Here is a 27,935-nt window from a genome sequence, read left to right as displayed (position 1 = left end):
AGGGGAGTCAACTCTTTATAAGGGTAGATAATGGAGAACAAGGGGAAATGGTTTTAAGTTCAGTGAGGGGAAATTTAGGTTGGATGTCAGGGGGAATTTCTTTACTATGAGAGTAGTGAAGTGCTGGAACAGCTGCCCAGAGAGGCTGTCATGCCCCATCCCTGGATGTGTTCAAGGCCAGGTAGGATGGGGCTCTGTGCAGCCTGGTCTGGTATTAAACATGGAGGTTGGTGTCCCTGCATGCAGTGGGGGGGATTGGAGCTTGATGATCCTTGAGGTCCCTTCCAACCCAAACCATTCTGTGATTCTGTTTATTATTTCCTGCAGGCTGCCACGCTTACTGCTACGTCCCGCCACTGCTGCCCTTGGTGCATCATTCTTCCACACCTTTCATCTGGCCTGAGTGTGTATGTAGGGCTGCTTTTGCCCAAGCAAAGATCCTTGAGAGTAAACTGATTTCTTCTGAGAATGAGTCTGCATAGATTTAATGTTACTGCATCTGTGAGCAGTACCAGGTGAGAAAGTCAAAACTTAGAGGAAGCTCCCCATCAATTTAGGCTTCCTTTATTTTCTCACCTTTCTTTCTTACTCTTCTTTTGTTAAGTCATCAAAACTGCATCCGTTACATATCTGGAAGGGCTGAACCAATGAAGTATGGGTTGTAACACAAATCAGAAGGACTGAAGCATGGCACACTCCCTTCTGGAATGGTCCCTCCCATTGTGGGTCAGCAGGACAGCTGTGGCTATGAGGGGTTGCCTGAGGTATGCTGTTACCACTGAAGTCTCCCTCTCTCATTTCACTCTGCTATTGTAAGCTGTAAAATTATCACCTTTGGGAAAAACAGTAGCAACAAAATGGAATATAATGAAGCATTTAGCCCAAGAATAATCAGAACAGTTTAATTACAAGAGCAATTTAGTTCTCATGTTATGTCCCCACATCAAATGCATAAACGCACACACACACACATGTATATGTATCTATATAAGTACACTGAATCTCTGAGTAGATTGAAAGAATCTTGTTGAGAGAAATGATGTCAAGAAAATAGATACACCAGGGCAGAAGCTTTCCTTTTCCCTTTCCTCCTGGTCTTCTTTTTCCCTTTATCCCTTACTCCTCTTTTTTTCATTCTTTTTCATGATTCCTATTTGTAAGACTTGTGGCTTCAGGTTTCCTGCAGCTGCCTGTGGCATGTACTCAACCTGTGAATTCTTGAGGCTGAAGGCAGGCAAATCAGAGTAGGAAAACTGGGGATTATCAGTCTGGAAAGAGGGCAGAGGGCTGCTGTGTAAAACAAGTTATGCTCCATCTGCATTTAGGAGCCACATAAACAGTGCAGGAAGTTTAAATCTTTGGGCATGCCTGAAGAATCAAAATAAAACAGGCACCGCTTCCTAAGCAGAGGTGACTCTGCAGGGCTTAGACTAATGCTATTAAGATCCAAATTAGAAAAGGTTGTTGCAGTCAGCAACATTATTGCATGGCCTCCTCTGCCGTACAGCTAAGGCTACTAAGCCCAAAGTTAGCAGATTTTGTTATACTGTGGAAGCCTTCCCAGTTACTAGGGAAGGAAGGTACTGGCTAGGGAAGAGGGACTGGGAGAATAAACACAACTTTAGTCATTTTAAATGCATGTGTCAGATATGATTGTGGCATAACCAGTTATCAAAGTGGACGACTGTGGAGTGATGTATGGTTGTGATACTTAAAAGGAGAATAGTAATTTTTTCTGAGGGAGAAAAAATTCCAACCTAGTGGGCAATGCAACATGTTTACATCCCATCAGTTCTCAAGACTAATAACTTTAAAGACAGCAAGGGCTTTAAAGAAAGAAATGTCTGGTTCATTTGGAGTTTTCCCTCAGAGGTGGAACTCAGAGAGTCTGTCCCAGAGAATTTTGCTCTGGAGTCCTGTATGCTTGATGCCAGAAGCATCTGCATGTTGCTGCAGGGCCTTTGGAGAAGAGGAGAACCGTGGCTGTGGTGGCTGGACCTCTCCTCCCTTCAGATTGTGACAAATGTACATCAAATAAATACCACTGGTAGAGTTTTATTGCCCCATTAAAAAAAAAAAAAAATAATAAAAAAAAAAAAAAAGGAAAAAAAGAAAAGAAAAAGGAAAAAGAATAATGCTCATGTTAATTTTATTTCTTCAGCAAGCCTAGAGGTCTATTAATGACTTCACTCCTCCTCCTATGGAGGAGCTGCCTTCATTGGCATTAAGTGCAAGATCCAATTTAGAATGACGTAGTGCATTACTGTGCTCCGACTTGCATCAGAGGGAAGGATTTTCCACTTTACAAGATATGCCTTGCCAGAAGCTTCTTGGAGGTGCATTTACTTAATGGAATTGATTTAGTATCTGACCCGTATTGCCTGCTAATAAAACCTTCCTGTCAAAATCATGGGTAATAAATATCCTATAGCTTTCTTTTCTGATAAAGGATACTGTCTTATTTGTTTTATGCCATCTTTCTCTAAGCATATGAGGAAAAGGAATAAATTTTGTCCAGTGACCATATTAAAAAAGAATGAGTCAGAAGAGCGTGGTCACTTGAGTGTCACTTTTGAACTTGTGAGTAGAATCAATTGGTAAGGCATGTTTGTGCTTAGAAAATCTATATGGGGAAAGAGGTGGAGACTGTAATATCAAGTTATTAATCTTATTAGGAACCAAACATAAAATGTTTTCTAAATTAATTCCCTTTTTGAAAGCTAGGAATGATTACATTGTGTTGAACTTTACTGTCTGACAGTAGACTTTGACCCCATTTGCTTTGCATTCACTTACACCACAATATAAGCAGGGGATCTGGCTATTCTTGGAGAATGTAAAACAAATTCTTACACCTCTACTGAATGACACCTGCTCCTTCATTGAATATTTTATTCTCCAGGTCATATTTTTAGCTCAAAGCAGAGAAGAATCTTCCTACGTAGCAGCAAGGAGAATGGCTTTTTTCATTTGAAGTGCATAATTTTGTCCAGGAAAATGAAGTGCCTAGCTTTCATTGTCTTTATTATTGAATACAGTTGTCCATCATGGTAATGCCTGTTGTACTCTTTTTACCACTCAGATAAAGCCTAGCGTGGTTGTATTCATGGCTTGAAACTTAACCCATCATTTGCACTGGAGGTGTATTTATGAAGTCTTTATCTTCTTTAGAAACAAGTTAGTTGTGTTAACTAAACTGGTGAAACACATAGCATTCGCATCTGCTAATGCATGCTTAATTTCTTTTTCTTGTTTATTATAAATGAATTTTACTTCTACTGCTCCTGGTATTTAAAGATGTTTCACTTGTGAGGCAAGATTGAGGACTGTGAAAACAAATCTTATCAGCCAGTCACTGGCAACTATCTACAAGGTTATTATTTCAGAGCTTGAGTGGAGGGAAACCACTTTGTCTGATGCACTGAAGACGTTAGGGGCAGGAGGTTAATTATGTTGGATTGCCTTTTCGAGTAGAATTTAACTTAGGTAGGAAGAGAAGTGTTTCAGTCAATGTTGCTGATATTGACCTGAGGCCCCATAAAATGTCTGTTTAATAGTTAGCCCCAAAATGCATCTGGATTATCTTGAAACACTGAGATGTTATTGAAAAATTGTCAGCATAATTTGATTCTTCTGAAGAGGTTGCAGGTGGAATTATACACTTCACTCTTAAGAGAGAAATGGCAATATGTGTATTGACATAATATGGTGATCTAACAGAACTTTATTATAAATAACACAAGCTTAACAAGGTTTGAGGTGCACTTGATTGTTTACTAAAGCATCAAGGAACATTGAAATGTAAATTATGTGAAAGGTATTACATAGAAGACATTATAACTACAAAGAAAACCCATTCAGACAGGATTACACCAAGGACAGACTTTGGATCTGATGACATTATACTGAGAATAGTCTCAGGTATTTGGAATATAGTTCCTTTTGCCTTCTGGACTCTGGAGAGTCTTGAAGCAACTGGATCCTATTCCATTCCTGGACTTAAGTATGAGCCCTCTGCTTTTTCCAGATCCCTCCACAGAGGAGTTTGGGTGCAGCCAAATCCACCCTCAGTCTCAAATTTTTCCCAGCCTTGGTCAGTGGTTTGCTTAGCTAGGTTTTCCCACTAAAATGTCCTTAGCAAATTACTTGCAAACTTTCAAGAAGCTACGTATCACTTGCCAAAGGTCTTTCGCAGCAAGAGATTTCTTACTTGGTAGACCCACCTTTCTGAACATCTCTTGAGAGGAAGTCCTGTTGTGCATCCCACTTCCATGCGGGAGAGTTCACAAGGTTCTTGGTCTGTTTACTATTTGTGGAGTAAGATAACTGACTCATAGCCATATTGCATATGGACTGCAGTTTTGAGCTAGATGTGAGGGGGAACACACTGTCAGAAAAGCACAGCACGAAAACAAATATACGACAAAACTAGTTAGCAGTCTTATTTAAGATCAATATCTTGTTCTGCTGCTGTAATACACTTGCTACCTTTCAGGTTGTTTCATATAAGTATAGAGATCTGCATGGCCAGCTGTGGCCTCTTGTGCCTTTTCTACCTGCATGAAAGAGTGAAGTTTTGAAAAACAATATCCACATCAGCTCTTCAAAATACATCTGTTTCTCGTATCACTCTCATCACATAAACATGACATGTTAAAACATCTATGTTGTTGTTTAATTTAAATTTAAGTTTTTCTTATAAACTCCAAAATGTCTTTTGGATGGAATTATTCCAGTTTCCTCCTTGGTGTTTATGCAATGTGACACTCATATGCTCTGCAGAAGGGCACCTGTAGGTACAGTTATGCTCTTTAAAAGGGGCAGAGCTGTAGTTCTCTCCCTAGGAAATATGAATTTAGATATAACAGGAGGATGGACTAATCAGTCGTGGGCATTTTTTTTTCCTGTACAATGTGACTTTAATTAAGGTCATAAGGTCAACATAGCCTAGTTTTTAGAGTAAATCTTTGTGGTTGTAATTTCTTTCTCTTTCTCCTCCAACCTTAGCTGAAGAACAGCAAAGCTGGGAAGTATCTGGTCCTGAAAAGCCAATTGGATGCCCTATGATCTCTGCCTCAGTCAGCTACATTTGATCCCGCTCTTCAATTTCATTGGGGGAATCTGTCTGCAGCGTTCCTATTGACTTAATAAGGTCTGGGATTCTGGTAGAATTTCTTTTGTTTTGTGCTGAAGTGAGGCATCTGGGGCTCTGCCCTGGATAACAATATTGGACACCGTGGCTATCCTGAACTTCAGAAGTATGAGAAACCTTTTCCCAAAGCATCTAAGATCGAGTTGTGCCTGGTTTGTGCTCTTTTGCTAGCTTTTCAGCTCTGTTCCATTGCTCCTCACTTCTGTGAACATTTTTAACCTGTGCTTTATGTTTTCTGTGTGACACAGGCATGCCAAAGCTATTATCATTTCATAGAATGGTCTGGATTGAAAAGGACCACAATGCTCATCCAGTTTCACCCTGCTATGTGCAGAGTCACCAACCACTAGACCAGGCTGCCCAGAGCCACATCCAGCCTGGCCTTGAATGCCTCCAGGGATGGGGCATCCACAGCCTCCTTGGCCAACCTGTTCCAGTGTGTCACCACCCTCTGGGTAAAAAAATTTCTTCTAAAAGCATTTCCAAAATCCCTCTGAGAAAGCACTCAATTACTAATTCCTGGTTGGATGACAGTTATGCACATCCCCCCCAAATTTGTTTGCTTTTTCTCACACAGGAGACACAGATTTCCTGAGGAGTGGAGTTTGGGGCTCCCAGAGGGAAGTGATGCTGTCTGTACGGCTCCAGGAAGCAATAAGCACCTACATGAAAATAACTCAAGTCCCCATCCTTAATCCCTGCCTATCCTTTTTTATCTGATGGACTCAGCGAGGGCTGGAAGATCACAGCGTGGCTGAAAACGAAAGGGAGTTAACAAGATGTGACCAGTCAATGGCTAAAACAATAGGCGCGACCCTGCATGTTGCCTGCTGCCCAGGTGTCCTTCCCATGCACAGGTAGCCATGTGGATCACCGTGACTTTGCTCTGCTGCTTGGTGCTCGGGGGGCTGCCGTGGGCAGGCACCTCGTGCCCCTCACAGTGCAGCTGTGCCTTCCACAGCCTCAACGAAGGGACGAAAGCCAGGTATGCTGATACTCTCTGGGGCTTTGGGTTTTTTTTCCTTCTCTTTAAGGGTGTTTTCAGAAGGAAATGTTGTGTCTAGGCTTCATGTCTCTTTATTTTTCCAGTCTCTTTGCTCTCCAGCTTTATTTGTAGAGGATTAGCTTCTGAAAACACAGTAAGCTGATTTCAGAGAAAGCGTTTGGGCATCTCCTCTGTGCGAACAGCAACATAATTACCGCTGGGGCAATGGCAAAAAGTAATACAATAAAAATGTTTTGGTTTTGGGTTTTTTTGCCTTCATGCTGAATGTACTGGCTTTATTCTGTTCTGTTGGTCTGTTTCTGAAGGGTAAGCAGGTTTATTTTGCTGGTACCGAAGCCCTCAATCCAGTCCGCTTACTTAAAAAATCCTCGGGGTGGAGATTTTAGGTGAAATAATCGACTCTGGATAACAACAAACATAAAGAAGTAGGCAATAAGAATAAAGTAAGGCATTTCTCAGAGTGGTAACTTTCAGTTGGAAAGGCAGGTAAGGCCAGAAGGATATCTACTGTCCTTTCAGAGACTGGAAAAAGCTGCAGTGTGTTTTGGTGAGATGCATATTAAAGCAAATGCTCATTAGTCTCTTAATGAGCACGATGTCGCATTTTTCTGCACTAAGATTTGTATTTCTCACTAGTTGAAGGAGATTATCCTATAGATTGCTTAATGCTTAGCAACGTAGTTGAGGGACGCTATGAGAAGCATCAGAGCACAGTTTTTCTGTGATAATATCTCTGCTAGTTCTCACTTTGTGTCATGTTTACACAAACCAGATGTTTTATTGAGAGATGATCTCTGAATTTTTCTTATTTGGCATATTTCTTCTATGAAATCTCAGCCCTCATCTGGGAGTGGACAGGATTTAATACCACCATAGAAGTGCTGGGTGACAGAAATACATAGGGTTTTTTTTGTTATAAACTAACTGGAGGCACCAATAACATTTAACTCCAGGAAAGATACATGTATGGTTCAGCCACGTTATTTATTGTTGCAGGCAGTAGAGGAATAGCTGCTTTCAGCCAACATCAGTCTGGTTTTGGTAGCCTTGTAATGTCCTATTTATCAGTCAGGCAGTATGATAAGGAAATTGTACCTGTTTGATCACATTACATTACTTGAGGTTTAGTGTGTGGAGTGGGACATGCCGATCTAACCTGTTACGTTTTGTCAGGTGTCTTAGCACTTTGTTAAGAACTTGCCTTTTTTTTCTCATCTTGACAAAGTTACAATTTTTTTATGCAAAGACTGCAGAACTCTTCACATGGTTTTCAGGATTTGAACTCTGGTAATTGCATATAGAAAGTGATGGTTAAGACACACAGATCTGCCTTGCTTTCAGTAAAGCATTTTCTAAAGGGTTAGTTTTCTGTACTTTTCCTCTCCTAAATGATATATCTCTGTGGTGAAGTAACCGCTGCTTCTCTACAAACCTTCCAGTTTCACAGTGAAGGAGAGCTTGCAGTAGAGTATTACTAGTGAGTTGACCTTCTTCTCCTTGCTTCATGAGCAGAGCCTGTGCTGTGTTCAGTCTGTATTACTTTATCCCCCACCAGACTTCCTCAAACAGTTAAAGCTTCTTTTTACTTGTCCTTCAATGTTTGGTCTATTGATCCTTTTATTTTAACATGCATTAGCATGTTCTGCAGTGCCTTGGCACAGCTGTCTGTCGTAGGAACCCTAAAAAACTGGAAGAGGAAAAAGCAGGAACACAGTATGGGCCAGAATCAGATTCACACCGCTGTTGGAGGGTGCAATCTCTGCAGTCTGAAAGTGCGTGTACATATGAATTAGTGCAAACCAAATGATGTGAGAATCATCAGCAAGTAAGAAATGTCAAGAACAAAGCTTTTGAAAAAAGAAAGGCAGATAAAATATTGTACTGAAATTTCCAAAATGTCTCAAAATATAAGAAAGTTGTGTCTGTGCTTCTTTCTCACCAGGATGGTGCTGTGTAATGACCCGGAGATGACCCTCACCCCAGTGAACATCCCTGTAGATACGTTTAAGCTTCGAATAGAGAAGACAGCCATCCGCAGGGTGCCGGGGGAAGCTTTCCACGCTCTTCACAACCTGGAGTACCTCTGGTTGCCCTATAACTCCCTGGCCAGCCTCAGCGGGATCACCTTCAAGGGTCTCCGTCACTTGCTGGAGCTGAGGCTAGATGGCAATAACTTAATATCATTTCCCTGGGAAACCTTGTCTGACATGCCACAGCTAAGGCTTCTGGATTTACACAACAATGAACTTACCTCAATTCCTCCAGATGCTGCTCGTTACATCAAGAATATCACGTACCTGGACCTGTCTAGCAACAAACTGATGACTCTTCCTCAGGCTCTTATTTCTACCTGGGCCAACCTGCAGGCTGTCCCTTACTTTCCCAACGATAACTCCAAGATCATCTTAGGTAAGAGTGACCCTGATTTTGCAGTAGGCAAAATGACAAGAGCTCGCTATCTTATCATAGCATTTTCGCTCACTGTGGTTGCTATAACGCGTACACTGCTCATTTAATGCCCTTTATGAAGTGTGCACGTTCACTTACACCCTAACCAACTCACTTCAGCCTTTCCACACCCAGCTTATTACAGCCTAAACTTTATCACAGGCTCACGTCTTCCTTACAGAGAAGCAGTTACTCCTTTTCAAGAGCTTTTATTGATGGATGCTGTCACTTTTGGAGAACATACAAAGGTGATTAGAGCTCTGTGTCTTTCAAGTGCTGTTTTCTACTAACAGCTGGCATGGAGTTGATTAGTTTTAAGCAGCATTAAATCAAAAGATGGATTCTTCTTATGTCCAAGTTAAAAAGGAATAAACCTGCTGCTGAGCATATAATGTGGGTCAGTACAGCCAGTTTGTCCCAGCATGTGCCTCTTAAGAGTCTCTTTTAGCTCTCCACGTAGAATTAAAACCTCAGTTTCCCCAGAGCTGTTAACATAATGCTGCCTCCAAGGGTGAGAATCCACTTGCTGGTGGCATTTCTATGCTCCTCAGAAGTACGGTCCAGGTCAATAGTACATTTTTGTGTCAGAGAGTATATTACAGACCACTGTCTTAATTATTCCACAGTGTGATATGCTCAGATGAGGTTCTGAGTACATTTACTAGTTCAGGGATTACTGCTTAGCCTTTCAGCCGTAGTACGCTGGTTCAAATCCTCAGCAGGTTGATGATGTTTCACAGGTGTTGCCATTTGCTGTCTTTATTTGTTATGAACTGGCATAGCTCCACTGGCTCCTTGCTCCGTGGGATGTGTGCATCTGCAGGTACTGCATCTACTACCATGGGTGTGAGTTCAGGCACCTGGTGATAGTCTTCTTTTATATATTTTAATTATTAAGTGGTTAGCTCCTGCCAAGACCTCCTTACAAGCCTATGGAGGATGGTGTGCGGTGGTCTCAGCAAGATAATATTCAGCAGAATCCTTTAAACAGTTCATTTGGGGCACCAGGGTCTTTTGATATACCCTGTGTTTCAGCTGACTCTAGCAAATTCAAGCAGCCCCTTGATGCTCATGGAGCCTTGTGTCACACACACTGTGCTTGTGCCAAGTCTTAGTTCCTGATGAAAAGCTGCAGCTTGTGTGACTGCTGCTGCCATGCCCCAGGAGCCAGCAATAGCAGCACTGCTGTGTGGGCAGATGCTTCTGCTTGCTGGGAATCAAGGGGATAGTAGGGCTCTTTACTTTGCGGCTGCTGCCAGCCCTGAGGCCTGTCCTTGGGCTGCCTGCTGAAAAGAGAGGGTGAAACCCCCCTGATGACAGGTCTGGGACTCTGAGCTCCTGTCTTAGTCTTCGAATGCATGCCTGGATTTTTTCTTAAGTCCCCAGTGGCAATGCTGCTAGCTAAAGCCATTAAAGACCAGAAGCTGTTTGTAGGACTGGCAAATGTCTGAGATGATGTACAGATTTAGCTAGAATGCAGTGGCTGCTATTCACACACAGAATGGCCCGGGTTGGAAGGCACCTCAAGGATCGTGAATTTCCAACCCCTCTGCCAGGCAGGGCCACCAACCTCCACATTTACTGGACCAGGTTGCCCAGGGCCCCATCCAACCTGGCCTATTCATGCCTGTGCATTGCTCCAGATCTGATTTTGCTTTTTCAGTACCATCTTCACAAATCTGTTTTGAATGGGGCAATATCTCTTTTTACAAAATTTGAGTTCAGTATGCACACTCTGTAAGAGCAGTAAAGCAGAAAAAGAGAAACATTCTTGGACAGTGAAGCAGAAGTGTTTTCTTTAATATAGCCCTTCCAATGTGTGCATTCTAAATACAGGTGCTGTCTAATAGAGGTGTATAAGCCTGTTGTAGGCCTGATTGTTAGCCTGACTGTAGCTGGCTTATGATTTTAAAGATCACTGTTGAGAAGAATTTCATAGCCTGTGTCTTATTAGGAAAATGAAAACAAATAACCAGCTCATTCCCATGACTATCTTTTCCAAAGTCTTTATAACAAACTATGTGTTTTGCTACATTAAACACGTAAATAGTGACGTGTTCTTGGGACAAATTACCTTGCTTTGAACTTCACGAGTGTGATTTAATGTCTAAGTTTTGAGATACCATAGCAAATCCTACTTCCTCCCTTCTACTGACCAGTACTGTAAGACACTTCAACCTCAGCCAACAGGTCTGTTGCTATGACCCCTACGCATGTCCTTTTCTAGCGGCAGACTGGGAATCTATCTGTTTGTCCTGCTGAAAAACAGAAACAAAAGTGGCATAAACAAAAATACAGTTGGAGTGACTGAGTGCTCTGCTTTCTTTTGACAGGTTTGCAAGACAATCCTTGGGCGTGTGACTGCAGTCTGTATGAAATGGTCCACTTCCTGAATTTCCAGTCTCCCAACATAGCATTCATTGAGCCCAGGCTGAAGTGCTTCACCCCTCGCAGCCTAGCAGGAGTCTTCTTCAGCCAAGTCGAGCTAAGGAAGTGTCAAAGCCCTGTTGTACATACGTCTGTAGCCAAAGTGAAGACCATTCTGGGCAGCACTGTGCTACTGCGATGTGGGACAACGGGGGTGCCCATTCCTGAGCTCAGCTGGAGAAGGGCTGATGGTGCTCCGCTAAATGGCACAGGTACGTTTAAGCTTAAGCTTTTTTTTCCCCCAGTGTGGACTGAGTGAGTGAGTCCTACACACCTTATTTTCTGTGGGCTACAAAGCATGTAGCTCCCTTAGCCTGTCTTCATAGCAGATGTGCTCCAGCCTTCTGAGCATCTTCATGGCCCTTTTCTGGTCCTGATCCAAATGCTGTCTTTTGTGTGCTGGGAGACGCAGTATACCAGGTAGAGCCTCATGAGGGCAGAGCAGAGTGGGACAATCACATCCATGTCCCTTCTGCCACCCCTCTTTTGGTGCAGTCCAGGACACTGTTGGCCTTCCAGGCTGCAAGCGTACACTGCTGGCTCACATTATGTTTTTCGTCTACCAGGACCCCCAGGTCCTTCTTGGCAGAGAAAAACATATTATAACATTATGTATCAGCAATGGCAGCTCCAGTGCCAGTATTGTTATATCACTGAAATAGTGGTCTTCTGAGTACAAAAGAGTGAGATACGGCTCACTGTCTACATGAATGGAGAAAGGCCATAGGAAGACTGGTAGCTTTGATTCCTATTATTTCCATTCAGTAATGAATTAAATGGTAAAAACTGTATTGTAGTGTTAATGTCATTTTCTTGCAATTACTATAGTACTGTAGCATAATTAGTGGCAAAAATAAATGATTTTAGTGTCTCAGGCAGATATTCTGTTGATTGAGACCTAACAGTTCACAAAACACATTATTAATTCTAGTGACGACTGACTGTTTTGTGTTTTTCCTTCTTTTCAGTGCACCAAGAGATCTCTAGTGATGGGATGAGCTGGTCTATCCTGGGCCTGCCTGTAGTCTCTTATCTTGACTCTGGAGAGTACATTTGTAAAGCAAAGAATTTCCTGGGGGCAACAGAAGCGTTCATATCCCTCATCATCATGGACTCAGAAAGCACAGATGACCCCAGTTCCAATGCCAAAGGCATATGGAATGGGAAGGCAAGTGGGATGGAGGCAGCTGCCTACAATGACAAGCTAGTGGCAAGATATGTTATCACCACCTCTACCATGCCTACCCTAGGGGCTGGAGCAGGCACCGGGGAGGATCTCCTCATCCCAGCTGGAGCTAAAGATAGCAACCCCCAAAACCTACTGGTGAGCCCACCTACTGGTCAGCAGGAGCCAGAGCGAATTGTGAGATCTGTCAGGGTGTTAGGAGACACTGACCAGAGTGTCACCCTGGTCTGGAAGGCACCTCTGGCGAAGAACACAACAGTGTTCAGTGTTCTCTATGCTGTCTTTGGAGAGAGGGACATGCGTCGGATCAATGTGGAACCAGGGAAGACCAAGGTCAACATTTATGGGCTGCTACCAAAGACCAAGTACATAGTGTGTGTCTGTGTGAAAGGGCTGATCCCCAGGAAGGAGCAGTGCATCATATTTTCCACAGATGAAGTTGCTAGTGCAGGAGGGACCCAGAAACTCATCAATGTGGTTGTCATCAGTGTGGCTTGTGTCATTGCCGTTCCTCTGACACTGGTGGTCTGCTGTGGAGCGTTGAAGAGACGCTGCAAGAAGTGCTTTGTGAGGAAACCCAAGGAAATTCAGGAGTCCTACGTCACCTTTGAAAGTCTTTCTCCTGGGGCCAAGGTGAAGGGAGTGGAAGGAGAATACTTGACTAGACATACCCCCGATGAGTCTAACAGGCTCCTCTCTGCCCGATCCAGTGTGGACTCAGAAGCAATACCAAAGATAGAGGGGCAACCTAATGAATACTTTTGCTGATAGTTACTAGTCTGGTCATTGGCTTGCTACATGGAAAGCACGTGGCTGTATGTACGACTGTGTTCCAACACTGCATGCCATTGTGTCAGTTTATGCGTCTCAGACGTATTCTGGAGGAGGATGCAAGAAAGTAGAAGATGCCCAGACTTCATAGGAACTTGTTATTGACCAGCTGGGGTTTGATGTTTTGTACTCAATCAAAAGCTTCTGTGCTAACGGTCTCGTTCTCTCGGACCATTCTTATTTTCATAAAATGATGCATGCACACTGAGTGTGAGGACATTAAGCAACACTTTTGAGCATGCTCTGCTCAGTGCTGTTTAGTACCTGCTCTGCAATATGATAAGTATTTGATTTGCAACTCTTTTATGGTTCTTTGGTTTACAAATTGGGGACTACTTGATAGTTTTAATACAAATATCTGTGAATGTCAAGATAGAGTCTTACCTTTTATGCACTGTATATTTGCATGAACCAAGCAAATTCATGCTTAATAGATAGCTAAATACGACTGTCTGTAGTACATCTAAAAATAGCTTTATATTCTCAGTTCAAAGAAATGTGCAAAGAGATATGACTCGAGACAATAAGCAATTGACTCTTAAGAACACTTAAGAGGGTAAGTTTGAGAATGGCATTTTGACCCTAACCACTGTTCTACTTATCACACAATTGAACAACAGTACCACGCAAACCTTTCAGTATCAGTCCTAGCTGTCATTTTCTAGCAGTGTTGTAATTAGTACAGTGTGCTTTATATCAGTTTTTCTACTTAAAAATCATGCAGTAGCCTATTCTGCCAATTATGTGTGGCACTGTAATGTTTTGTAACCATACTGCAAAACCTACGTTAGATAGTTGTACAAAAATCCCCCAGATCAGCCCTGTCATTGCTGCTGGCTGTGCTGGTAAAACTGATAGTGAAGATCAGAGGGCGCTTGTGGTTCACCCATCAAAATCTCTTGCTCCGTGTAGGGCAGAGGTGTATATTGCTGACTGAGCATGCTACTGCACTACTTCTGCTGTGGCAGCAATGGTGGCAAAGGCTGATATTTGGGTTTCAAACGTGTTGCAAGTTTGAGAACTCTAGAAAAAAAGAAAATAGAAAAGAAGGAAAAAGGCTAATATTTGTCTAAATGTGTTTTTCTAACCACGGTTTGCTAATCAGTTATTTGTAACTGAAGTCCTGCGATTCTGTGGGAATTTGGATCTGAATACTTATCACAAAGCACTTCACAGCCCTGTCATTTTCTACTCCTGTCCCTTAGGTTGTAATACTGTATATATTGGCTTTCTGTACATAAAAAATAAGCTTCATAAAGAAAATGCTGCGTGACCTGCGAAATGTTGAATGGGAGGGATCCAGCCAAGCGGAAACGATAATTGATGAAGCCTCAGTCTTTTGGAATTGATTTGAAACGTATGCTTGCAAATGTCTTGGAAAGATCTCCACTCGCTTTCAGGGTGTGTATGTAGAGTGTGGATTAACTGATGAAATAGGTAGAATCTAATAGATCTATTACTTATTTATACATATGTATTTCCCAGGATTGATTTCAAGTCTCCTTCTTCAAGGTGGAATAAGAACGTTCCAGTAGCCGTTTTTGGTATGGGTTGAATGGTTTGTTGTTTTCTTCAACCCAATTCCTGCCCTCATCTGTAGTGGTGTTGCTTTGGGTCATGCAGAAATTAGGAAGGAGCCCAGCCTAGCACCGGTGGTTGATTTTTAGTATTGAAAAATCAAGGCTGTTCTGAAGCTGTCCTGCCATGAATGGAGTGGTCCTGCTGCCCAAGGGCCTTCCCACAAGTGAGGTTTGCAGCCATCTGGGAGTGAGATGTATTTACCTTTCAGCTGTCTGGAGGCAGGAGCAGGGTAATTTGCCACACCTAGTCCTGGTAAAGAACAGCACTTGCCCACTCCAACACAGGGTCTGCAACCATAGTGAGAAAGGCATCAATTGGGTCAGTCCCGTCACTCCTTACCTGTGGGGTCAGGAAGGGCAAATTATCCTTGTGGATGTGTAAAGCTTTAAACTCTACAGGATTCTTTTGCACTTTGAATGAACAGCAATCCCGAGTAGAATAAATGTGATTTTCCATTTCTATTTCCTGCGGTAATTCTAACTGTCCTGTCGGTGAGGCAAAACGCTTCAGCAGCTCAGCTGCTGCTCTAAAACCAGGATACCTGTACCAGACTGGTGATTCACACAAGGTAGGCAATAGATTGAAATGTGTAAGTTCTGTGTTCTGTGGTGTCATACTTTGCTAACTGTTACAGGCAAAATGATTTTCCGCTGAGTGGTTGGCAGATGAATTTCAGATCTTTGGTTGAGATCTGCAGTTGTATGAGGCAAGTGAAATTGTGAATAAAAACCTTGTTGCTCTCTTCTGTTTCTTTAACTTGCGGGTGTTGGGGACCTCCTTTCAGCAGGGTCAGTGCAGGCAAGTGGTGCTCTCTGGTCACAGCATGCAGAACAGAGATGGCTTAGAGCTCATATCTGGGAACAGTTTATTACTTGGTTAAGGTCAGTCCATAGACAGAAGTGCTGTAAGGACTGTTTCCATGCTCTCCCTCCTTCCTCCCCACCCCACCTTTAATTTTTTGCTTTTCTTGGTGCAAAAGTGAAATATTAAGGATGAGGTGTACAAAAGAAAGAAATAGTGTTTTTAAAATGGATCCAAATAGCTTTGAATTGCACTGAAAAGCTGTTTTTAATTGGAAGAATCTTGAGAATAGCAGCAATCAAGATGAAAGTATTGAGCAGAATATAACGGAAATAATATGATGAAAGTGATTAAGAAGGAATACTACAAGTAGTTGAAGTACATTAGAAGGAAGGTAAAAAACCTTCCTTCTTCAAGACAAGAGTTTGGACCCCCTACACTTGCTGGAGGCATGCAAGGGGCTTCCCTTCAGCATTTGCTTTGGCAGTGAGTGTGATCTCTTAAATTCTACTTCCCATGGATTAGCATACGATGCCTCTATTGAAATTTATTTTTACAGCTTGGTTTTTAGACAGCTTGTTCTGCGTTTTGGCTTCAGTCGTGATGTCACATGACGGTAAATAGCACTGCACCAAGTAAGACCGTGGAGTCTTGAGGCTTCTGCTCCCACGGCTGAGACCACCGTGTGATACAACTTCTCATCACTGCTACCTTCAGGCCTCCTGGTTCAGCCAGCAAGCCCCACTGACTGGTGACCACTTTGCCACTTAAGTCTTACTAATAGGGGATAAAGAGAACCTATGTTGACTTACAGGGTCTGTGCTGATTGCACACTATAAGAACCCCTCAGTGACCTTCCTGCAGCCACCAGTCAGGTGGAGTCTATTAGCTGCTGGCCCTGCTTCACTACAGACCAGCAACCTTTCTCTTTCATGTCATGACTTGTTAATGACATACTAGAATGCAGGGAACTTGATGAAATGTCATCAAGTACAACATCACGGTAAGTAATGAGCATTTTTGCTAAACTTATGCCCATGTGGATGTGGTTAGCTGCTAGGCATAGGCAGCAATGGCTGCCCAATGGGCCAATTAATTGCAGCCTGCCCCTTGTGAGCTGGAAGCAGTCACAAAACCCAGCAGCAGTCCTCAATGTCCTCCACCAGTTTGTTCTTCTGATTAGCCTTGAAATCAAAGTTCCTGCTGAATTAAAATCTACAGAATCAGCCCTGTGTCTTGCAGAGGCTTACAGCAGCTACACTAGCACACGTGCCCCAAAAGACATGTATCATTCTAAGCTTTTGTGCTATAAATATTTTTCTATCCTGGTCCGCAGGTTGGAGGTTAAGTAGGTTCAGGCTAATCTTGATTTGTGACCCAGCTTCACATGTATTGGTACTGAGGTTAAGCCCTTTTCCAACGGCTGCTGCGTCCAGTGGGCTGTAATGAAGCCTAAGCACGCTAGATGGCCCCAAGAGAACACAGTGATGCTTGGAAATTAGAGCTGAAAACTGGCTGGCTTTGGATTTATATCTTCTCATTAAATTATTAAGACTGAGTTTTCCAAGGGGACCAAAGAGCAGTTGGCACTCATGTCTTACATGGGAGCCTGAGAACTTACCATACTGCAATAGCTCTGTAATTTTATATTTTGTACAATGTAGATGAATGTTAAAACCAGACTTTTCTCGGGGTGCTTCCATGTTTAAAAACAACCAACCAAGCAAACAAACAAAAATGTAAATAGACCTGGTTAACTACTTGGTATCAGAAGAGTTTTTGGCTTCAGGAACCGGTTGAGCTTTATATTACCATCGAAGTAAATCTGTTATCCCTGTGGCTAAATAAGAACTGGCCAGGAGTGAGCCCAGGGGTGATTTTTAGCTGTGAACCATACTACATGTCTTCTTTAGGCTTGGGTCCCCAGCAGGATTTATTTCTGCGTCAAGGAAGATTACAGATAATAGGATTTGCTTCTTGGAGGCTGTTGGCATGTTTGGTGAACACCCTGCACAGTGCTGTCTTAAAGGAGAATATGGACCCTACTATTCATCACATTTTTCTTCTTCTTGTGGCCTTCCACAAGATAAACCCTTCTTTTTCATCTTGTGTCACAGGATGCTCTTGTTCTCAGGACAGCTTTGGAAGGTAAGATAGCTAATTGTCTTAGCTGTAGCAACAGTGAAGCAGCTCAGAGACTTCTCTATATGTATTCCTATACATATTTGTTGTTGCGATGAGGACCAAAACCAAGTGGTCTCATGGTATACCTTTGCTACAACTAATACTGTACATAACCATCTTGAAGATATAATTATGAGATCTCTTTTTTCCTTGAGATATGTAGTTGCATATGTAACATTTTCTTAATGCTTTTTAAAAATTATTTTAATGGTATTCTTAGTGGGAAAGATGGGTGTAAAACTGAACTGAAGGATGGCTGCACTGCCACGTTGCCATGAAAGCAACACTTGATAATTCTTTGCAAGCTGGCAGACCTATGTAGGGAACTGATTTCTTAGCCATGAAAACGGTATGTGACCTAGAGAATTTTCTCGTTTCCTCCTCAGGAGTTTACTCTGCATGTCTGCATTGCTGAGGAAGATTCCCGACAGCATCCCTCAAGACATTAGAAAAATTAGAATAGAAAACTCACACCTAACAGAATTGCCTCGCGGGTCATTTGCGAACATTAGTGCCTTGGAGTATCTCTGGCTCAATTTCAACAACATCACGGTGATGCACATGAAGAGCCTGGAGTACCTGCCTGCTCTGAAGGAGCTGCGTTTGCAAGGGAACAAATTAAGTTCAGTGCCATGGACAGCATTTCAAGACACCCCAGCTCTGAAAATTCTGGACCTGAAGCACAACCGGCTGGATGTCCTTCCAGAACACGCGCTCCGCTATCTGTCCAACCTGACCTATTTAGATCTATCCTCAAATCAGCTTACTGTCATATCCAGGGATGTCTTCTACAGCTGGCCTATCTACCAGAGAAGCCAGAGGGCGGCAGGGCAGGGAGAAGCTATTTCCAACGTTGTTCTGGCCCTCCATGACAACCCGTGGATTTGTGACTGCCGCCTGAGGGGATTTGTCCAGTTTATCAAGTCAGTTGGCCCTCCTATTATTCTGATGAATTCTTATTTAACTTGCTCAAGCCCGAAATTCAGGGCAGGGAAGTTTTTTCATGAAGTGGAGCTCAACAGCTGCATGAAGCCGCAGACTTCAGCCCTTGACACCAACCTGACAGTCCCAGTGGGGCTGAACATCACCCTGAGCTGCTTTGTGCAAGCCAGCCCTGCCCCGGCTGTCTGGTGGACCTATGCACTCAAACTTCTAAGGGCATTTAATGGTAAGCAAAGCAAAACTTTTTTGTTTGTGAGTTTATTTACATTTTGCTACTCTGCTGACATAGTTCTTCAGTCCATCTAGTCACCACACCAGTTCTCTGCCTCTTTGGTGCCTCACTGTCATTGTGGTTGCAAAAGCATTCGCACAAGCTTAATTATTACACTTCACGTAAGAAATTGGTCAGAGGAAAGGAACAAGTTCCACAATTATTTTATGATGTGTGGATTTTTTTTTAGTAGCCCTTCCATCATGGCAAATGATATAGGAACTATAAAGAATACCTCAGCCAGGCATATGTATTAAATATGCAGTTATGTAGACATGAATTTATTATATATACTACATCATATACAATTATATAAATACATAGGTGTGTGTGACTAGAGATGTCTATATATATATAGTCTCTATATGCACATAATTATATACAGAGATATATATGTGTAGAGAATAAATTTATATATGTATTTAGGAGCACACGTGCAAACATGTACACACTTGTAGACTATTCCCTTACGTTTTCTCAGGAAATATCCATGCAGCCCACAAACCCTTGCCACATTACTAGACAGTGTCCACTCACACTCTATAACCAAAATGAATGCAGCCATTCTGTATAAACCCCACTAATTCGTCTGCTTTGCTGAGGACTTCGTACTAGGAGACCTTTTCTCTTCTTCTATGTCCAACTGGCCTCACATAAGTCCTCCCTCACATCTATTTTTAGTACTAGTCTTCAACAGGGCAAGTTGCTATTTTCATACGTTCAGAGCTAAAAAGACACACAGCCACTGTGCAGGTTACGTGTAGCCCTAACGATCCTGCTATCTAAGGAAGCATTTGCCCTTAATCTTGGTCTGATGTTTGATTTAGTTCAGTATTTTAGCAGCACTTGTGCATCTTTCTGTGACATGCTGGATTAATTACACACAGGTTTTCCTTACCGACATGCCCATGTGTGGGTAGATGATGGGTTAGCTCATAGAGTTACTGAAGTTGCATTTTGCATCCACCTAAACCCTTCCTTGGCCTCACGTGCCTCCTTTTTTTAGGCCAGAGCCCCAAAATGGAATTTTTCATTTTCCAGTCTAGTGGAAGATGTAGCATGTGTTTGAACTACAGAGCCTTCCCTGCTGTCTTGCAGCCTGGACACATGGAGGGCAGATGGTGCATTGGTGGGCTAGGCCAGCTCCAGTGCCCTGCCTCAAGCGCTTGAGAGCCATGTGGCATTAAGGTTCTGCTCAGTGAAGTGTCCCTCTCAGGTTAGATTACTGAATATCCGGAGCTGGAAAGCACTCATGAAGATCACTGAGCCCATCTTGTCATTCCACATGGGGAAGGCTAAGAGTTAAACCACTTAACTTAGAGTGTTGTCCCAACAGTTGTTGAGCTCCAGAAGGTTTGATGCTGAGACCACTGCCTCGAGAGTCTGTTCCAGTGCTTGACCAGCCTCTCAGTGGAGAACCTTTTTCTACCATCTTACCCTTCCCTGACGCAGCTGTAAGCCCTTACCTCTCTTTGTGTTGTTACCAAAGAGCTGAGGTCAGTATATGCCTCTCTACTCCCCTTGTGAGGCCAGTGAGGGTACCCCTTACGCTCCCCTTCTTTACACTGAGAGAGCAAAGGGACCTCAGCCTCTCCACAGTAGTCATGCACTTCAGGCTTTCATTGTCTTTGTTGCCTTACTTTGGACACAACATAATACTATTATATCTTTCCTACTGTAGTGCCCCAAGCTGCAAGCAGTACTTGAGGTGAGGCTGCACCAATGCTGAGTACGGTGCGCCAGTCACTTCTTTCTGCCAGCTGTGACAGATGGCCTAAGACTGGGTTGGCTCTTTTGGCTGCTAGGGCAGGAGTTACTAGGCCCCCTAACCTCCACCCTGTTTTGAGGTGGTCTCAGAGCCACAATGTGGCTACTCAAGCCACTGACATGGCTTCCTTCTGCCCCACAGTTTCCACTCAGCCCATCAGTGAGGAGACTGTCCGCTCTGACCTGGTGATCCCGGCCGTACGGCCTGCAGATGCAGGCAACTACACCTGCACAGCCGCCAACTTCTTGGGCAACGCCTCAGTGGCTATCGTGCTCCACGTGGGTACCCCACCAGCCTTTGCCACACAGCCAGGCTGGGCCGCTGCCGCCCCAGTTGAGCCAGGCTCCCATGTGGAGGTGCGTATTGCCAAGCAAACAGTCTACGGCATCACTCTGGAGTGGTTTGCAGCGGCGGCAGTGGCAGAGCCAGGGGAGATCTGGTACACACTGCTGGTGGGCCGCTACGACACTGCACAGAAGGATGCCATCTATATTGGCCCAGGTGTCAACACTTATTCTGTGACCGACCTGCTGCCCGCCACCAAGTATGAAGTCTGCGTGGCTGTCCGCAACCAAGCACCCCGCAAGGGCCAGTGTGTCGTCTTTGTAACAGGCAGTGACGTCAGCCAGATGGAGCAGCGCGAGAAGCTCATCCACATTGTTGTCATCGTCTGCGCCATGGTGTTGGCTGTGCCTGCCGGCATGTATGCCTGCACTGCCGAGGCCCGTCCTGGCTGCCTGGCCCGCTGCCCCGCTGCCTGGCCCCGCCGCCGCCGTGCAGACAAGCCACCGGGTGCTGGCAGCAAGGAGAGCACACTGGACAGCCTGCCTGGTGGCAGTCAGGATGGACTCTGCCGTCCTGATGTTGGTCGTGGTGCCCGGCGACCCCCAGCACGAGAGGAGCCCGAGCGCCCTGGCAAGACCCGGCTTCCCCACAGGAACAGCGCTGACCTCTATTAGCACAGCCCCCGCCCCAACCATCCCTATGGCTGCATGGTCTGGTGAATGGTCTCTATCCTGCTGGCTTTCTTGAGAAGGAGCAGTGAAAATCCACAGATGGCACAGATGTGGGGCAAGATGGAGCATACAGCCAGGATCTCCATTGGGCTCAGTGTCCCAGGACTATGGGGCATGCACCCCAGGCTGCCCAGCACTGCTACGGAGCTACATGCATTGGCACACACACACATTGAAATGCACTCAATCAACCCAACAAACTACATAGCAAAAAGTATTTTGCAGTCACTTCTTCAGAAATGTTTTAAAGCCACAGTGTGACTACTTTAATCTGTCATGCAAAGAAACAAACGTTAAGCAAACCACAGACCCAACAGCTCAGTAGAAGCACGTGCAGTGACAGGCCAGAGCTGCCTGCTCTTCTCCAAATAAACATCTTTTTTTTTTGTTTCTTTCTTTTAAGTATTTTTGTTATTGTTTCCTTACTTTTCCCACCCAGGTCCTGGTGTGGACTTCTGATGGCTGCCAAGTGGAAAAGTAAGAAGGTGTTGGTGTGGTTTGGGGGGTGCTTTTTTGTGTGTTTTGAGTTTACCTTTGTTTATTTTCTTACTCATAAGAACCAGCATAATGTGGCAGCAGTGCAGGCTTTTACTTGTTTTCTGATGGGAATGTTGTATGTAATGTGGAGGGCAGGAACATTTACTTGTGTCTAAAACATGAGTAGTAGATGAGCAGTTTAGTTTCCTGCATAACCATTCTTTTACATAACAAAACCCTGCATATCTAATGCTATTTGTTACACGTGTGGTGTGAATTAAGCTAAGCTTCCTCTGTGTATGTTCTGTGCTGTCCAAATTCAGGCCCCATTTCCCTCTGCAGCACCTCTACCTTCACGGATCCTACACACGGATGTGCTGTGTCAATGCTGACTTTTGTTGTTATACTAGAAAGAGCTTCTCAGTCTTGTTTTAGTGTTAATGTAATAAACATGACTGGTTTTCAGAACGTGCAGTGTTCTCTGTTTCCTTTCTGCTCTTTTGTATTACAAATATCAAAGAATCCAGAGTGCTGAGCAGCAGGGGACAGGTCTGGGCCTCCTGACCTAGCTATTCTGGGAAGGGCAATGCTGGCTCAGCAGTGGTTCCAGGCCCCTTTACCAATGTGCCCCAAAGGAGGGGCACTGCTGTCCCACAGAAGCTGCCCAGCAGTGGCCACAGGGCCAGCCTGGGAAGCCATCCTGGTCATGCAACATGCAAACAAAAAGGCATCTCTGTTAGTGGAAACACACCATAAGAAGAAACACACTATGAGAAGTTTTCTATGTATATATTTCTTTGTTATTTATTACAAAATTATCCAGAGTTGTAATACAGAATAACCAGAAAAGTCTCACATCGTAATAAAACATCTTTATTCCTTCTTAAATATAATCTCTAAGACTATAAGACTATAATTCCCGCTAAATTTCACTTAATTATAACTCACTTAATTGGATGGTCTTTATAGGCTTTCCTTGTGGAGAATGAACATTGAATACTGGCTTCAACACAACACTGGGAAAAGAGCGGAACATGGGATACATCACAAGGTTTTGGTTCCCCTGTGAAGCGCTGCAGAGCCAAGAGGAGACATAAGCCAGGGAAAGGAGCACATGTGGAGCTGTGGCTATGGGACCAGGGCTGAGCAGCACTGATGGGGCTGTGTCTCCCCTGTCTCAAATGGCTGTGGCTGGGGGATGAAGACGTGGTGTGTTATGCAAGGGCCTGAAGCCAAGAGGAGGCATAAGCAGCAGGCCCTGAGGCGAAGCTGGAAAACACTGGAGTGATGAAGGGCACAGTGGGAAGGGTGGTGTGGTACCAACAAGGGCTGCTATGATGCTGCTCCTCCCTGCTGAGCATCCATCACTCCATTGAGGCTCTTTGGTTTTGTCTAGCTCCAGCCATCACACTCAGATTAAACTGTCCTTAGAGGACTCCATAAAGAGATTTACAGCCACATGGCTCCTCACACAGCTCCTTGTGCAGTCCTAAACCTGTGGCCTGTTTCAGAGAAGTGAGTTAGTGAGTGAATGTATATTATTTTGTGTTCCCCACAAAACCAGGCAGACTGTTGTTCCCCTCTAATCTGAAGTTTTCAGTCCCTGATCTACATTGGGCCTAAACCTCTGTGCTTCCCCAGCACAATCAGGGAGCTCCATCCACTGCGTTGTGCTCCCAATTCTGCTAGAGCCTGATGCAGAGGGACAACCTGGAGCCCTGCACTCTCCCCTTAAGCCTGGGCCTGCTGGCAGAGCAGCACTTGGCACCGTGGTTCCTCTCTGCTGCTCCTGGATCATCCCACTGGTGGCAAGCACATGGTATGGTGAACTGGAGTGAATAGAACCTAAAAAACATGGACTTGTTTCTTGCACATGGGTAATTTCTTGTTCAGCACGCTTGCTCCTGAGGTGATGGAGTCCTGGTGCAAATGAAAGGAATAAATCAGCTAATGGAGCGAGGGAAGAGGAGCACCAGAGGGGCTGGGCTGCTGGTCCAGCTGAAAGGACTCAAAGCAGTTTTATGAGAAGCCCCACAGCCCCTTTGGATTAAGACAGATTTCTGTCACTTAGGGTTTGCTCCCCATCTCAGTGTTCATGGTGTCCATCCATGACAGCCAACCTAAGGGCAGCAGTGTGGGCACAGCGTGCTTCTCCCCAGTAGGACCAATGCACGCTGCCTTCTCCCCAGGTCCAGCTTAAAACACCTACTCAGAGACAAGCGTGACATAGAAACTAGGGTAGACCCAGTAAAAATCTGCTCCATCTCCAGTGCCTTTTTAGTCCCACATAGCAGGAAAAAAATGTGTTTCCAGTTAGCTGTTGCATAATTCAGGCAAAATGCTGCTAGTACAAACCAGAATATTTGAAGGAACCTCCTTTTGCACTCTCCAGTCCCTGGAGTGAGCTGGTAGAGATGACAAAATCTGTTCTCCAGTCCCCCTGCTGGAATTGGACAGAACCAAATAATCTTTCCAGACACATCCCTGACCAACATAGATGACTTTCCAGCACTTTGTTTCAATTGTTCACATATCATTTTTGTCTTGGCTTTACTTTATCTTCCCCACTGCTTTAATCACATCTTTCTCCTGATGACTTGCCTCTCATTAGGGGATGTGGTATCAGAAGGAGGCAGTATCAGGCGAGCACTGCTACTGAATTCCTGTGCTTGCATCCTGCCCCAGCTGTCCTCTCATCCTCAAGTTAGCTGGCAAGCTCAGGGCAGAAGCATCATACCGATGTGCTCTATCAAATTCCAGCATAAGCTGCAGGAAAACAAAGAATTTTTCAAGCTTGCAAGCTTATCTGCAGGACGAAGGATGCTGTGGCCATCAGCACATCATTCCACCAGCTGCTGCACATCATGCCTGAGGACAGGTATCACCTACACACAACTTGATCTCAGCATTCTGTGAGCTGCTGACCTACACTCCACCCCTGGTGCCACAACCAGAACAACGCCTTCTTAACTGGTTATGGGGTTTGAAGTGATGGATTTTTGGATGCTTCAGCTCCACCTGCCAGACATGATCAGAAGTGGTAACTGCAGAGCACCTGGCTTGAAAACCAGGGTGCTGGCTAAGGGCCTCTGTAACACAGGCAGCCCAAAGCCCTGTTCACTTTGGGAGGCTCTGGTTGGCGCGAGGGCATACAGAGCACCCTGGTTAGACAGCTGCAGGGTGGAACCAGCACTGGGACATGGGATGAAGGAACCGCAGTCCTAACTGGGCACAGACCACAACATTTGATACAGGTGAGGTGACTCCACAGCACACAATGCTTCTGGAAGGTGAGGGGCAGCTATCACAGCAAGAAGCTGCTCTCAGTTCATGGGTATTGACAGACACGGTGAAGACCACGGCACGTAACATACCCATGTGCAGCCGCAACCTGCAGTCTCTGGGGCTGCCAAGTGCACCTAGACGTGGCCTAGATGTGTGGCTCCCCCATAGCTGCATTTCTCTTCTCAAACTTCATTTTGAGCTCTGACACCAGGGCATTGTGGGCGCTGCTATGACCTCTCTTCTTCAGCTGCTTGTTGATGAACTTGGGAGTGAGGGAGCCGGACACAGTTGGCACCCGCCACACTGCGGTGTTCCCGCTGGTGGCCAGGGCGGGGGGCGGTGGAGGCAAGGGAGCGGCTGGGGGCACTGGAGCTGCCTGGACGTTGTTGTTGCTGTTCTCATTCTGCAAGCTCTTTGCATCGTCCTCAACGACAAACTTCTCCGCGGCATTACTGGGCCTCTTGAACTTCAGCCACTCCATCCTCACTGTGCGGGACTGCGGGGTCTGTCTCTTTTTTATGATCCTTCTTACCGGCATGATTTTGTTGGACCGCTTATTGCGCCAGAACATGGCAGTAGAGATCATGATAGTTATCAGCACCATTATGCCCATGACACCAGCTAGCACTCCTAAGGCTTTCATGGGGTTATCTTTAGTTTGCATCAAAAAGGCGGCCATAGGCCCTTTGTGAAGAGTCTGTAAAAGAGTACAAAGAAAACACATGACTTACTCTGTGGGACAGACAGTGACCTAGTAATTTCATTTGTCCAAAATATGTTTTGAGCAGGGATCACTACTGGAAGTTGTCTCTAACGAAAAGGAAGAGTCAACGAGCCATTCCAGCTTTGGGCAATGCAGAGCCTGGGCAAGCATGGCAGTACTGTTAGATGGATGGCCACTTAACACGAGCACATACAGGAGTAGTACTGCCAGATAAGAGTGGGCTCCTGTGTATAACCTCGCATTTGCTTAACTTGCAAGAAGTGAACAAGAAAATAATTAGCTCTGGGAACTGCAGCAGCATTGTTGCTCTGCATTGCAGAATTAATTTCCTAGGAATAACAGCATCAAACCAGATACAGGTTTATGATTAGAAAATGATCTTTCAAGAGCAGCCATGGGTGATATGGTGATGTGCTTTGCAGGACTCTTACTGAATATGGCATTACAAAGATTATGAGAAAACTTTGCTTTATAAAATTACAGTGTATAGATGAGTGATTTGCAGATAGGTGCTGCATTCTGTTTTCAAGTACTCTTTTACAGACATAACAAAACTCTTCGAGGTAGGGGACATGAATAGTACTAAAGAGCTTTGTTTTTAAAAGAAGCAAAAACATAAGCTACATATGGCATATTAAGGACAAATGAATGACCAGTTCACTTTGCAGCTTAGCACAATGTGCGTCTTGGCGGTCCCCGTATAATTTTGCGGATTTTGCCCTGCGGGTGGAGCTTGGATCTTTTCACACTTTTCCAGTACATGATGGTGGAGATCACCATTGTTACAGAAATGGTGGAAAGGACGCCACTCATGCAAATTCCAAATATCGTCCATGGACGCTTCTTGAGGCCTAAAATATAGGTTTTTACCCTGGACTTGATCTGGAAATGTCAAAAATAAGAGAAACGGTCAACCCATACACAGTTATACTTGAAAGAGGAGAGCACCTATTATAAATGCAACTAGGGAAGTAGGGTAAAATGCGTATGGAGCAGTGAATATTAAGAAAGTTAAGTGTCTTCACCTCACTTCTGTATTTTCACTAACTGCCTCTGAGACCACTGTTCCCCTATCCTAAATGTTTCTGATTGCTAACTAGAAATGGGCAAAGAAACGCTGTTGAAAGTCATGGACCATCTTAATTTAAAGGAAGGGATAAATTTTCATAGTTTTGCTGTGCAGAGAGTTTTTCCATTATGTAATCATCAACAGGGCTTAGCTAGAAAACAAAAGCAGAGCAGCCTGTGACTGTCAGACCTTTACCATGCTGTATTACATGGATATTATGTACATAAATTCCATCAGATGGCTATAATGAGAACCGGCCCAGAGAAGAGTTGGGAACAACTGGACAGCTACAGAACCAAGACTGGAATTAGGTGTATATCAGTTCTGAGAAACCAGAATTCTGCTCCTGGGACAAGATTACAATTTTAAACCTGAATGAACCAAACAGGATGTCCATGCCTCTTTTTGTTACTGATCTTGTGACTTATCTCCTTTGGTTTTCACTCTTCTGCCACAACAGTTTGCAGCAGGCAGACATCACAGCATGCACACACCTGGCAGTATCTCAAAAGGCCTTTATAGTGCGTGGGTTGCTGTGAGCAGAATGAGTGGGCAGTACATCCAGAAGCAGGACCCAACCGGAGGAGCACGTGGTTGAGCTTTCTGCCATGAGAGCAGCTACGGCTCATTGGCTATATTTAGAAGGTTAAGTAAGCGTGCAAAGCTGTTAAGAGCCCCAGTCAGATTATGTCAACTTGAGCAAGTGGGTATGTAAAACCAACCAGCTGGTTCTGAGGAATCCACTCCCACCTTTTCATCATCCCTTG

The 27,935-nt window shown here is 44.3% G+C and overlaps 3 protein-coding genes across 4 annotated transcripts in view; 2 read left to right on the top strand and 1 right to left on the bottom strand.

Annotated features, from left to right (window-relative positions):
* The first annotated feature begins 323 nt into the window (after nucleotides 1-323).
* LRIT1 (leucine rich repeat, Ig-like and transmembrane domains 1) lies at nucleotides 324-15,385 on the top strand. The gene is made up of 8 exons (XM_085555002.1): nucleotides 324-515; nucleotides 605-764; nucleotides 5,008-5,304; nucleotides 5,401-5,607; nucleotides 5,730-6,137; nucleotides 8,101-8,567; nucleotides 10,940-11,245; nucleotides 12,002-15,385. The coding sequence occupies exons 5-8, from the start codon at nucleotides 6,016-6,018 to the stop codon at nucleotides 12,985-12,987; spliced, it is 1,881 nt and encodes a 626-aa protein (XP_085411128.1). The 5' UTR covers nucleotides 324-515; nucleotides 605-764; nucleotides 5,008-5,304; nucleotides 5,401-5,607; nucleotides 5,730-6,015; the 3' UTR covers nucleotides 12,988-15,385.
* A 134-nt stretch (nucleotides 15,386-15,519) lies between these two features.
* Nucleotides 15,520-22,496, top strand: LRIT2 (leucine rich repeat, Ig-like and transmembrane domains 2). Its single transcript, XM_085555003.1, has 3 exons — nucleotides 15,520-17,580; nucleotides 18,003-18,784; nucleotides 20,739-22,496. The coding sequence occupies exons 1-3, from the start codon at nucleotides 17,333-17,335 to the stop codon at nucleotides 21,554-21,556; spliced, it is 1,848 nt and encodes a 615-aa protein (XP_085411129.1). The 5' UTR covers nucleotides 15,520-17,332; the 3' UTR covers nucleotides 21,557-22,496.
* Nucleotides 22,497-22,866: 370 nt separating this feature from the next.
* Nucleotides 22,867-27,935, bottom strand: part of CDHR1 (cadherin related family member 1) — a 29,305-nt gene continuing 24,236 nt past the window's right edge. Inside the window, exon 17 of one of the 2 annotated variants that reach the window (XM_085555001.1) lies at nucleotides 22,867-26,981. In XM_085555001.1, the coding sequence (XP_085411127.1) occupies nucleotides 26,769-26,981 (213 nt within the window). In that variant the 3' untranslated portion in view covers nucleotides 22,867-26,768. The remainder of the gene's footprint in view (nucleotides 26,982-27,935) is intronic. The other variant, XM_015866067.3, reaches the window with a different exon arrangement.

This window comes from Coturnix japonica, chromosome 8 (genome assembly GCF_054131305.1).
Source record: "Coturnix japonica strain WE chromosome 8, WE-NBRP24, whole genome shotgun sequence".
NCBI classification, from domain to species: Eukaryota; Metazoa; Chordata; class Aves; order Galliformes; family Phasianidae; genus Coturnix; species Coturnix japonica.
Note: the sequence above shows the minus strand (reverse complement) of the source record. Positions and strands in the feature narration are given on the sequence as shown.